This window comes from Eleginops maclovinus, chromosome 3 (assembly GCF_036324505.1).
Source record: "Eleginops maclovinus isolate JMC-PN-2008 ecotype Puerto Natales chromosome 3, JC_Emac_rtc_rv5, whole genome shotgun sequence".
NCBI classification, from domain to species: Eukaryota; Metazoa; Chordata; class Actinopteri; order Perciformes; family Eleginopidae; genus Eleginops; species Eleginops maclovinus.
In genome coordinates this window covers 10,640,431-10,653,544 of record NC_086351.1, presented here as the reverse complement: position 1 = coordinate 10,653,544, position 13,114 = coordinate 10,640,431, and the positions used below count along the sequence as shown (strand labels likewise).

Below are 13,114 nucleotides of genomic sequence, written 5' to 3'. Positions count from 1 at the left end.
TGTGTGTGTGTGTGCGTGTGCGCCAGGGGTCCTCCATCTTTTTCAGTGCCTTTTTTCATTTCCAGGTCCCTTAACAGCCCACTTCTTGTTAAGCACATCTGCAGTCAATCTGCTGTACCCTGTAATCAAATTGGCATTTACTCCTATTCTCGAGATGCCCACTGACCATTTGATGATTCATTGAGTAGTTCACTGTCCGAACCCAAAATATTCCCAATTTGAACTCTACGGCTGTGTTTGAATGGCATACTAACCATATCATTCATACCAAGTATGACGTTAGGTTAAGTATGAAGTGCATATCCGACTGCTAGGTATTTGGATGTGAGAAATGTCGGTATGTTTACTAGACTAGCAACATTTTCTAAAGCTTATTTCGAATTCATGAGCTTACTGGACATACTCAAATAACCCAAAATGCATTGCTGCAGACTGTCAAGTGACTGACTGCATGGCAGATGGTTTAAATAAATATGGAGTAAGATTACATTTTCCTGGTTCTCACAAATCAATTGCAAAATCTACTAACCAGTTAAGCCAAGGTTTAAATACTGACAATTTCAGGCGAAATGGACAGCAGCGTATTGTCATTTTTGCCCTAGACAAACTAGATGTAACAAATAAAAAGGACCGCTTTATGAGTGCTGTTATGCCATTTTTGTTGTCCCCTTTAAAGACTTGTTCAGAGTAATATGAACTAATAAACCAATTGGCTTGTGAAATGGAAATAACACGTGGCAGTCTAACAGTGGCAGTCCCTCAGCTGGCTCTCTGTATGTCCCCTCACATGCCAGGGAAAATTGCAGGATGAGCAAATCCAAATGTGTGATAAAAAAGTGAGCTGACACAGAAAAAAGTCAAATGGAAAAAGATGCGGAGCCTTGAAACCCAGCGAGGGAGGAATAACGAAGGTATGTGGCAGAGAAACGATTGACAGAGTGATGGCTGGGAAGACAAAAAAATGAAAAGGGGCAAAGAGACGGAGAGGGAGGGGACAGACAAGTTATTCTAGTTGCAGACAGCTGCAGAGAGCCTAAAATAAGATGTTGCTGTCTAATGCGTACATGTTCTGCACTCACAAACCATAAGACGTGTGCACTGTTAATCGCTTTATGCCCTCTAATGGTTTTCAGATCAGGAGGGCCAAGAATCGACGCCAGGCTGAGTTAATATCATGCTTTATTGTTTTTCCATAGAAAGTGTTGTTTCCTAGGATCACATTTCATAAAAAAGAGACAGAGTAAAAACTTTAGCAGTACTGTATCAGACTCCTAGCGTAGAAATAAATATAAAATGTCGTCATGAGATCGAAAAGGTTACATTTATGGAGCAGGGCTAAAGAAAAAGAGAGGAGGGGCACATCAAAACTGACCTGAAACTGTAAGCGCTCAAAGATTGGTTTACACATCTACAAATATAGACACACACACACACACACAATGCCAAATAAATGAGCTGTCAATCAACAAATCCAACTTATTTTCCTTGTTTAAAACCTAGCTCTTAATGTTTGCTGGAGCTGGAGGGACAGCGGGATAACTCAGGAGCTAAGACCATCGTGAGGATATGTGACATACTAGATACAGTTACCACATTAATGACATAGTGAAGATAACAGAGATACTGGAATAACTACAGACTGCTATCTCCCAGCGCTGCCTTAACAAAGGGAGAGTTGGGAGGCAAGTGGTGATGCAGGAGAGAGGGGGGACAAAAAGTGAGAAGTGCTCTTGTTCATTGTTGCTCGTAGACTCTGGTGCATATCACATCGTCTGCTCCCATGGTCTGAAAAGAGGAGAATGTGGTCGGTTAAATACTGGCAGTTCAATGTGATGCATATTAAAAGTTAAGTGTTTAGCAGAATGTGTCATAAATGTGGTTTTTAAACCTCTAAACCTCCAAATTGACCTTTATTAATGTCTCCAGCAGTTTAAATATCACTATGCCAAAAAAATTTGAACAAACAATTAAGGAATATTGTTTTTGCAAACATGCAGCTCCTTGAAGAACACGTTATATTACTGCTGGTTTCTAAAGAGCAGTTGTGGTTTTGCTGTTTTAAAAACATGCCAGGAGTCTCAGATTGGAAATCACTGCCAACCCCAGGGCAACCATTGTCTCATAAATACTTCTGTCAAAGTTTCTTAAATTTTAAGCTCTTTTTACTCCCGAGAGAACTATGGTATGCATGCTGTGCTTGGTATCATTTACCTGTTAGTTTCAGTCAGATAATTATTTGAAAAACGTTTCTAAATGATTTTCAGTCAACCTGTGACAGGGTTTCTTATACAGTTATTTTTGAGGATGGCACCTTATTTTTCACAGAGGAGGAGAAATGATTTAATTCAGTAACATTGTTTTTTGTGTTTCTTTGTCATCCTTCACTTCACAAATCACTTTACGTCCCAATTATCTGTTTACCCTGCCCTTTCAGATTAGATGCTGTTTGAAAACTCGCTTCCTTGACTTCAAGGCCGACACAGAAGCTCTCTCATATCCTGCCAGGAAAATAATTACATTGGCATTTTAGTTCTCTAAGCTCAATTATATAATTATACAATCTAAAGGAAACACTTTAGATTATAGCGTGCAAATTCAACAGTTATTTTGTTGCACGATCGGCAACACCTTTAGATAATCTTCATGCTGCTACATCTGAATTCTGGTTTAATATTTGTTTTCTTTACCAGGATCAGTTTGCCGTCATTGGTGATCTCTCGGGTCCAGCAGGTTTTAGGCCCTTCTCCTTTCTGCAGAGTCTGCTCACAGCTGATCTTACTGTCGGTTTCCCAACGTGGAAAACTCTGACGACAGATAAAGAGAGAAGGAGATCAATCTTTGGATGCATGTTAATTGTTGGATTTATAGATGAATGAATGCACTGATGTATGTGACGCCATTCAGAAGGGAAGGGAGATAATGGAGAGAGAAACAACAAAGGTGGAGCAGGCGGTCACTGAGAAGTGATAACTTGTGATGCGCTCATCGTTACGAGAGCAATACGCTGGTTGCAAATGTTTGCTTTGGAGACGGACAAACAGAGGCTATGTTTGGGAAAACGGGGAAAGCAACGGCGAGAATTAGGGAGGGACGGAGGGCAGGAAGGGGCAAGAGGGGGGAACAGAGGGATGACAAGAAGTTAAAAGGGGTCGTAAAGTGTGTGAAGGAGGAAAGTGTAGAATGATAGGCCTTCAGAGACTAAGGGAGGAGTAAAGACATGCTATCAGTCCAAATATGATGAAAAGCCAAATGAAACAGATTGATGTAATCTGGACAGCTCCCCTCCCCAAACGCACATTGTGTGTGTGTGTGTGTGTGTGTGTGTGTGTGTGTGTGTGTGTGTGTGTGTGTGTGTGTGTGTGTGTGTGTGTGTGTGTGTGTGTGTGTGTGTGTGTGTGTGTGTGTGTGTGTGTGTGTGTGTGTGTGTGTGTGTGTGGAGAAAATAGTGCAGTGTACCGTGCAGGGGCGTCCGTCCACTGTGGCCTCATTGAACTCCTGCCCCACAGTGAAATTAATGTGGGTGGTGCGGACCGTGGTGGAGGTTTTAATGGACAGGGTCTCTCCGTCCTGCGTGATCTCCACCAGGGGCTTGGAGGCCGCCTTCACCGCAATCATACGCAGCATCATGTTCACACCTGAAGAAAATTTAAAAAACACATAAATAACACAAGGATGTAGTGAGAGAACTAGAAAGAGTATCTGTAAAAAGAGATTACCGTTGGATCAAAAGGAAAAACGGAAAGACATTTCTTTCATTCCTGCACACACAGACACACTTGTCGTCGTATGCAGGGACTTTAAAGCATGACAGGGGACTGTGTGTGTGTGTGTGTGTGTGTGTGTGTGTGTGTGTGTGTGTGTGTGTGTGTGTGTGTGTGTGTGTGTGTGTGTGTGTGTGTGTGTGTGTGTGTGTGTGTGTGGTGTGTGTGTGTGTGTGTGTGTGTGTGTGTGTGTGTGTGTGGCTGCTTATACACAGTGTCCGCTTGCACACTCAGGGTAACAGGAGCAGCCCAGCATTGCACAGCGCTGTCCAATAATGATGACAGAGGAAACAATGAGGTCATGCCCGGCACATCTGCATTCCCCCCAGGCTTAATAATCTTTAAACACACACACACACACACACACACACACACACACACACACACACACATAGACTCAAACACATTGGCTGATATGATTATTTGTACTGCCTGTAATTTAATCTGCACTATTCTCCATTTTTCAATTACATAGCACACGTATGCTCACATAAAGCGTCGGAAAAGAGAGGGAACTAGGAGCAGACCGTTGCAGAGGGAAAGAGGGAGGGAAGGTAGCTGGGGGGGGGGGGGGGGGGGAGTCAGACAGACGAGGGGCAGTGGTCTGTGGGTGGTGTGTGAAGATCTCTGCCCAAGTGTGAGGGGAAGTGTGTGTACGTCGTCCTGCGTATATCTGCCGTCGAGTTGGGTTTCGCACTTCTCACCTCTCACACATTCCCACCTGTCACCATGGGTAAATATATACACACTCTGAAATGCAGTCATTCAGCAAGCATTAGGACGTCCAACCCGCACACTGTATGTACAACAGACACAACACAGAACCTATGTGCAGTGTCATCGAGTGCAGAAATCTATTTTTCATTGTGATGGACTGATTATCACCTCTTGCATCGGACTGCATGTTGAACAAGTATCAGTGTCTTATAAACGTGTTTTTAATTTTCATATATTTAGTACCAGTTTCACAGATATGCAGTCAGGTGTGGAAACTAAGCACATGCACTCAAGTACTGCACTTAAGCTCACTTTCTGCTGTACTTGCACTTTGTAGTGTGTTGTAATAATATATCACATTTTAAGAGTAAATGTTGTACTTTATACTGGATTACATTTATATTATGCAAATGTTTTAGTACCAGTGATACTTTAAATACATGTATTTTGTTTCGCTTCACTTCTGCGAGCATTAAAATGCCTATAAAATGTTAATGCATCGTAAAATTAAACATCTACATAAAATGGGTAGACGTGAAGAGACTTAGTCTACTGGTAAATTTAGCTGACCAACAGTTGCATAGTTTTATATAATTATTGAGAACCCCATAAAATCAAAACATGTGTTTAAAAAGAAATAGGTGTTGTGCTACTTCCTGTATATAATGGCATCAGTAAGATTAATTTAGGCCTTTAAAGGTCAGTAAACTGAAAGTGGGGTTCAACTAGTATTATAACTATAAATCTTATTGAGAACAAAAATGTCTCCTTCCTAAAAGTTTGGATTACTTCAGGCAATAAGTAGACCGGCAGACACTAAATGACCTCTTCATGTTGGCTCAGATTGAAGAGAGGAGTCAATGCCGGCCTGCAGACCAGTTGGACGTTTCTCAGGTAACTGCCAGTTGTTAGAAGTTAGAAATTACCTAAACAGACTTTTGCAAACCTGTGACCAAAACCCTTATATTTACTCAAACCTGGCCACATAAGGACAGATAGACAGACGGTCAGGGTTGGAGGTCAAAGAGCAGAGGGCAGAGGAAGCATTTGGGACACTGGGAGTGAGGAAAGGGAGAGAGGATGAATTGAATTGGATGGAGGGTAGGAGGAGGGTGCTGGGTGCTGACAGGCTGCCTCCAGCTGCGCTTTGCTCCCTGATGAAACCAAGGGGCCATTCCTCTCAGTTAGTCATGCCAATGCAAAGGGAAATTATAGGAACACATGCTGGGATACATTTTTGTGTGTTAGAAATAGTATTGGGTACAACAGTGGAGTTTAACTTCAATTCTGTTGGAGATCCTCCTCCGTGAATACTTGTCTTACATTTTTTCTCTATATCCTCTTCTACGCCTAGTTGTGAAATGCCCTTTCAAAATACATGGTGGGATATCATCACTGGCTGACCCACACACACAGACAGGCAGAGAGAAAACATAAATGGCGATAAACAGACAGTTTGAGACACGTTTAATGCTAATTGGTGCGTCAGTCTAACAGGGAAGTTGGAATTTGAGCTCCTGTCTTGTGGTAACTGGTAATGTGTCTACATTCAGAACAATAGTGCAGCTTGGCAGCTATTTAATAACCTCCTATGCCGTTGTGTTTGTGTGTGTGGGTGTGTGAGCGAAACAGAGAGAGATAAATAAAGAAAGGTCCTGTTGTTCTGTGCAGTGATCTCATAAAGTCATCTCTCCTTGTGCACTTACGTGATGATATGAATTCCAGGTGTGTGCTGGCAAGTAATTTAATGGGAATTAGCTACGAACGACAGACGGCTCTGACGCGGACATGCACGCGCACAATCACACACACGCGGCCTGTACAGACTCCATATGCACCAGTGACAAAACTGTGAAAAACTCAGCAGCAGGTGTTAGTGTTTTTTTTTTCCTCGACTGTCACATCAAATAATGATGCGACTGTCCAGCACTGTATCATGAAATAACGGTCCTCTTTAACACACACACACACACACACACACACACACACACACACACAAAAAAAATCCGAGACTGGTTTACAGACAGATGTGCCGCCGTTTGTCTCTATTGTGCTAGCAGGGGAGGCCAAAGGGGGAGAGGAGAGGACGAGGGGTGATGCTGGCTGGAGGCCAAACACTCAGTTTTGGGTTCTGTAGAATGACAAAGACCCCCTACTAGTGCAGTACGAGGGTGATCCTGGTACACGGGCACAGAGGAAGATTTGACCTATAAATGTGCTGAGAAAGCTGTAGTTTGAGATGACTCATCTCATCTGTGTCATTACGCACATAAATAAAAGCCACTCTTGTGCAAAAAAATCTAACTGCCACATTCGACCACGGAGATTTTGTTTTTTTTTACAATAACTGTCATCACTTACCCAACTTTTTTAAGAGCTCCTCGAAGTTTTCAGAACTCTTCATCTCCCAAGTGCCGGCAAAACAAGGGGTTTTTCGCTCCATTCTAAATTGCAGGTATTTTGCGGATTAATAGTTGAACTGTCAGGTCCAAGTGTGCTCGGTGCGCTGATGTCCTGCGCGTGTTGGGTCAAAAATGCTCCAACTGTCCCTTCTGAGTCTCGACTGGGTGTGTGGGGGCGTGCCGGAGGCTTTGGCTTTGTGCGTCAGTTTCTACTGCCCTCTTTCCAGGATGAGCTGACTGTCAGGGCTCTTGTCTTACCTATGTGCCAGTGTACTGTATAAGTGCCTGCGCTTAATAGAAAGGCACGGAGAAATACTTGTGTAGGGATGCACACGCCTCTTTCTACACGGACCCGCCCCGAAGGCCAACAGATTACAGGCAAAAGTCCTCAATGCCTCAACCTGACCACGCCCCTGAATGCAACATGTGTACTTCAGAGCTTTCCATAGAGACAGAATAGATAAACCCACCTCATCCAGGCACGTAGCTTGAATAAACCAGAGTGACCGCGCGCTGATGGTCCTGTGAGCTCAGGAGAAACCTCTTGATATAATAAAACTAAATGTTGAGGTGTATAATTTCTTTGCTCTATGTGATGCAGCCAGTAGGTTCATATGTCGGTTCAATGAGTGACTTCTATGCGGTTTCATATTAGTACAGAACAGGGAAGCCAGACAAATCTGTTGACAGAACATGTCGTCTTGGCAGGGCGGTGCGAAGGAAGAACCAGTCAACTGGCAGACTGAAGGGTGGCTGTGTGTGTGTGTGTGTGTGTGTGTGTGTGTGTGTGTGTGTGTGTGTGTGTGTGTGTGTGTGTGTGTGTGTGTGTGTGTGTGTGTGTGTGTGTGTGTGTGTGTGTGTGTGTGTGGAGAGAGACAGAGAGGCCAAGTTCACCCCCAGCCTCCTGTGCGCCGCGGCGGTGTGTCATAAAAATAAAAGCAGTGGTAATGGGATACAGCTCGACCGGTGGGCTATCCATTTAACTGGGCCTGCGTCAGAGGAAAAATCACTCCAAACCCGGGAGGGAGGCAAAGGGGAGAGAGTGGCAGAGATTAAAATAAGAGGTGGGATTGGCACAGGTCGGCGGTGTCTCCTCGGAGCTTTTCGTCCCCCGCTGCTCGGACGGAAGAAAGGGGAAAGGAGGAGGAGACGCCAGGGTATTTGGAACCGAGCGTCAGACGGACTTGGGGGGCAGGGTCAGGGGCCCGCGTGTTTGGAGGGAGACTTATAAAGAGCACGCACACCCACACACACATTGTATGTCGGCTCACGCGCACACGCTGATGATGGATGGCAATGGGACAAAGCCGACGTTAACTATTGACTTTTGATGGATGATCCCATCCGCTACACTGCACGGCGAATTAGCGCGAGGTAAACCGGGCATCTTGGAGGAAGCCCCCCCGACAGGCAATAGACTACACGCACACACCCCGCTAATACACAGGTCTCCATGCCAGACTCATAACAGCCTCACTGACTCACAAAGTTGAATAACAGGCTCAGATTGATAGTTGGAAACGCAATACACGCGTTTATGCACAGACATGCGGTCAAATCCAGAGCCTTGCTTCGGGCCAGCTGCTCTGTTTGATGTGAACAAAGCTCACACATTGTTTCCGTTATCAGAACACACACACACACACACACACACACACACACACACACACACACACACACACACACACACACACACACACACACACACACACACACACACACACACACAATCCCTGATATTGTGTTCCGTATCCCTAAGACACACACATCATTGGCCACACACCATGCCACAATCACAGCATGTGCTCACAAGTTCCAAATAACCACGAGGCATGGATCTATCTTTCCCATGGATCTATTCTTTTCCCTCAAGTCAACTGTAAGTCACCATTGCAGCTGACTTGCAGTTATGTTTGCTGTTGCAGTAATGAAATAAAACGGTAGAAAAAGTTAAATTGAAAGGCCTGATTGGTTCACATCCACACATTTTGTATGTAAATGTATAAAGCACAGCATCAGGCTGCCTCTCTACTGCTATGGTGGTCTCTACAACATGGCCTGTTCAGATAAAGGAGAATTGATCATGCCCCCAGTTTGAAAGTGACTGATGCAAACACAAAGGTTACAATGGAGAACTGTCCAGTGTTGGGAAAATTCATCTTCAGCCTCGCTGCTGGCTATTAGCATATTACCATGACACAACAAGAAATGCATCAAAGGCCACTGAATCAAACAGGCAGTCGTGAAGCACAGCGACAGCCTCACCCATCTTGTGTGCGTGCTGTCCAGAGGGGGCTTGATAAAGAGCTCTGAAATGTGTGTGATGCTGCATGTCAGCACGTGATGACAAAGCACCGCTCAGCATTCAGATCCACTCAACCGTGCTCTGCTCCTCTCAACCTTTCTCTCTGCGCTCATTCCTTCCCTCCATTCCCCCTTTTCCTTTCTGCCTCTCCTTCACCTCACGCTTCTTCTCCCCCCTCCTCCCTTTTCTTCCTCCTCCTCCTGTCAAGCTTTTGTTCTTTTGTGCCGCTCTGACACATTCCTCAAACACGCTAAAGAGAAGGAGTAGGGGAAAACAGAAAGGGAGAGGATGGAAAGGAGAAGAAAGAAAAGGGGGGAAGCGTTAGTGACAAAGTTAGAGACTAGAGTGCAGGTCATTTTTTATCTCATTGTTGTGGAGAACAGGATAGGGAGAGTGAGTCAGCAAAGAGAGACAGAGACCGAGAGAGCTTGGAGATCAAAGGCAAACAGAGAGTGACAGAGATGGAGAGCTTGAGAAACAGTGAGAAAATGAAAGAGATAGAAAGACTCCTCTGTCTTTCGAGGTGTAAGAGGTATTGGTTTGCTCCTCCGGTGCCAACATTATTTCACTCATCTTCATTTCCTTATATTCCCTTCCAACCATTATCCGCCCGTATACTGTTAATCCTTTTGTTATTTTCATCTCTGTGTTTCTCTCATACCAACGACCTTGTTAGTAACTGATATACACAACTGCCAACGCAGAGATTCACATGCTGTATTACATGCAAGCCAAACAAAGAGTATTGTGACTTGTTTACAATAACATTTGACTCTTAGCAAAGTTCACGGCAGAGATGCACTCGTTGACACCATTAAGAAATAAACTTTAATACAAAGCTGTCTATTGCTTTTGGAGAATCCTAATACCTAAATTATATTTTGTTCCTCTGAAAGTACGGAAGCAACTGTTTAGATAATAAATGAGTAACTTCAGTCCTCTCTTTATGCAACCATTTCTGGCATCTCCTCAGGGGGGCTTAGCTGCAGTTTCAGTTTAACATCATTTTAGCTTTAATATCTTTATATTGATCAACAGATTTATTTACAATGAGAGTTATCAATACTTACTCTTTTATGTTTTCTATATCCATGTATTTAATGTTTAATTTTCCTGTTCTGCCCCAAATTTATAATTTTCAAAAAACTAAATCTGACATTGAGACACAGTGGAAACCATAATATGCTGTATTTTCCTATCTGTTTCCTTTTGGGAGGCCTAGCTCATTCAAATCAGGCTGAACCTCGTATCAACGCTCTCCCCGGTATGAACTCTACAATATCTCCATTCTCACTTCCTCCTGTACTGCTTATTGTTTCCTATTTCCTCCCCCCATTCAAATGACACAGATGTGAACCTGTTTGACTGTCTGCAGAATATTTATTGTCCCCAAGTGTATCTGGGTGTGGAATGGGAAACTATGCTGCATTTGCTGTATGTTTAATCAATGCTGTCCTATAGCAGATGTGGTCCGTAACATTCATTTTTGAAAAGGAGCTCCTTGTCTGCACAAGTTAAAATGTGTGCCTATGAAGTGTGTGTTATCAGCCCGTAGTAAAGTCACTCTTCAGTAGCATTCTCCACTTTATCATCCAGATGACCTCTAGTAAAAACTGCTCACCCCAGTAACCCTGCTAATCCCAGATGTGAACTTGACCCTGACCTTCCCCACCGCCGACTCCAGGAAGTCATTATCACTGGCCTTTACCCCCAGAGGAAGCCACTGGGCAAGATGTGCACATGCATGCGGACAAAAGTGCCACAATTTACAGTATCTTTCTCTTATGATTTACTGCTGGTTCAGTGGTGGGCTAGGACCTCCCCAAGGGGTCCTTCAATAAATCTGAAGGGTTGAGCAAAGATTAACTGGGCAGGAAAGGAGGAAAAACTGTTCTGCGACACAAAGTGGTGTCCTTTTCTTTAATCTGTGCCCTTTTTCTGGTGAAATACTGCACAGTCCTGCCTCGTCTGTTATCTTATATTGAAGTCTGACATGCAGTAATCACTCCCACCTTACAGGCGTACGTACAGCGGGATACACAGGGGTTCTTTTAAAGGACTGTGTCCTCAACAAATAGCCACAGTCTAACACACATTCACAGCCAAAACTGTGTGCAGCACTGTAAGCTGCTGCCGTGCTGACCCACCAAAACCATGTGGGTTTGATTAGAGCAGAAGAGATTGCAGCGTTTAGAGAATGAGGGGAAAAGATAAGAAAAGAGGACCGGAGAAGGAAGTTTGAAAGTGTATATGTGCGGAATTATGTGTGGAATCACAGCTGGCCAAAAATATATATATTTTGGGCGCAAATGTCCTTTTAAGGTGTGTATGCTTTGTCTACATGAATGTGTGTGCATGCATGTGTGTGTTGAAATCTTCCTCAACCAGACATTTGTAGTTCATTTATTCTTAGACTTACAGGAATCTAACAGTAAGTGTAATATATTTCTTATAATCCTGCCCACACACACTTCCCGTCACTTTACACAGGAACTTTTGCATTTATAGCATCAGAAGTGTGTGTGTGTGTGTGTGTGTGTGTGTGTGTGTGTGTGTGTGTGTGTGTGTGTGTGTGTGTGTGTGTGTGTGTGTGTGTGTGTGTGTGTGTGTGTGTGTGTGTGTGTGTGTGTGTGTGTGTGTGTGTGTGTGTGTGTGTACATGACTCAAGCTGAGTCTTCTTGTGTACATGAGACTAGACCTCCAGATGCCTGGGCAGTTGCACCCAGACGCCTGTATTACTCACACTCTATTCCTTTTGTCCTTCACCCCCCCCCCCCCCCACACACACACACACACACTCTTCCCTCCCCCTAGAGTCTTTGTGGTTCTAATTATCGCGCTCATTTGTTATGAGTTGGTCTGGATGGAGGCAGAGCAGGAGTTGACAGAGGTTAGATTAGGAAGCAGAAAAGCTGAAGACGTGCTGAATCAAAAGTAAAAACAAACTAAAGTTATTTTAAATTAACTCCAAACCAAGTTCAAAACCTCTCTTGTGTTTCTGCAGTGTTTCCACTCTGCCGCTGCCACCTACAGTTTAACGAGCCAAGGGCCCCTCTGAGGTGCTACGCGACAACAGTCCTGTAAAACAGCATTGTATGGGCTGAATGATGCTGAATTACTCTAGGTTCAACAGGAAGATAGGGGACAACAGAAGAGAAGGGTTTAAAGGAGGGAGGTCAAATATGTAAAGAAAAAGGAAGTGAAGTAGATAAAGATGTTTATGTGTGAAGTACAGTGAGCTAAAGTGGACAGTAGAATAGATGCAATGAGGGAACGCTGTGAAAAAAAACATGTGCTGCTTCCCAAACGTTCACTGCTATTCGCCCTATTTTATGCCCCTGTGCTGTTTTTTTTATAACCACCTAAAGAGTTCAATTAAAGTGCAGCCCTGTTTTTTTTTTATCTTACCCCTCCTTCTTCTTGCATCCTACCGCTCTGCCCCCCCCCCACCCTCACACCGCCTCTCACTCTGCACTCATTCTTTTATTCTCCCATTGCCTTTCCTCTCTGACCCGAGTGAACGCTTGTTGTTTGTTCGCTGTTGCTTTTTCCTCAGCCATGATTTTTGTGTGTGTGTGTGTGTGTGTGTGTGTGTGTGTGTGTGTGTGTGTGTGTGTGTGTGTGTGTGTGTGTGTGTGTGTGTGTGTGTGTGTGTGTGTGTGTGTGTGTGTGTGTGTGTGTGTGTGTGTGTGTGTGTGACCCTATGGTTAAGTATTTCACTGGAGGTCAGCCCCTGGTCACTTTTACTGTACAGTGTGCGTCCCTAGAGTCTCCAGGATTGTTTAAGGAAACGGTGACATATTTGTGTGTTTTTTTTATTTCTTGAATGGCACTCAGCAGAAATATCATACCCTGGTGCCTCGGGCACGAAACAAAAAAACAAAAAAACATCAAGTTTAGGTGCGTCCTGTGATCTCCTCATGATGATA

The 13,114-nt window shown here is 44.0% G+C and overlaps 1 protein-coding gene across 1 annotated transcript; it reads right to left on the bottom strand.

The window, feature by feature from the left end:
• Positions 1-1,162: 1,162 nt before the first annotated feature.
• crabp2a (cellular retinoic acid binding protein 2, a) lies at positions 1,163-7,158 on the bottom strand. The gene is made up of 4 exons (XM_063879579.1): positions 6,840-7,158; positions 3,457-3,635; positions 2,688-2,804; positions 1,163-1,785 (listed from the first exon to the last, which is right to left on the bottom strand). The coding sequence occupies exons 1-4, from the start codon at positions 6,919-6,921 to the stop codon at positions 1,735-1,737; spliced, it is 429 nt and encodes a 142-aa protein (XP_063735649.1). The 5' UTR covers positions 6,922-7,158; the 3' UTR covers positions 1,163-1,734.
• Positions 7,159-13,114: the final 5,956 nt, after the last annotated feature.

What these genes read in the sequence shown, in the direction of transcription:
- crabp2a (XM_063879579.1), bottom strand. Translation starts at nt 6,921, where the DNA reads ATGGAGCGAAAAACCCCTTGTTTTGCCGGCACTTGGGAGATGAAGAGT. An exon ending in GGAGCTCTTAAAAAAGTTGG is followed by an intron (nt 3,636 to 6,839) that starts GTAAGTGATGAC and finishes AATTTTCTTCAG; the next exon opens with GTGTGAACATGATGCTGCGT. An exon ending in TGGACGGACGCCCCTGCACG is followed by an intron (nt 2,805 to 3,456) that starts GTACACTGCACT and finishes ATCTGTCGTCAG; the next exon opens with AGTTTTCCACGTTGGGAAAC.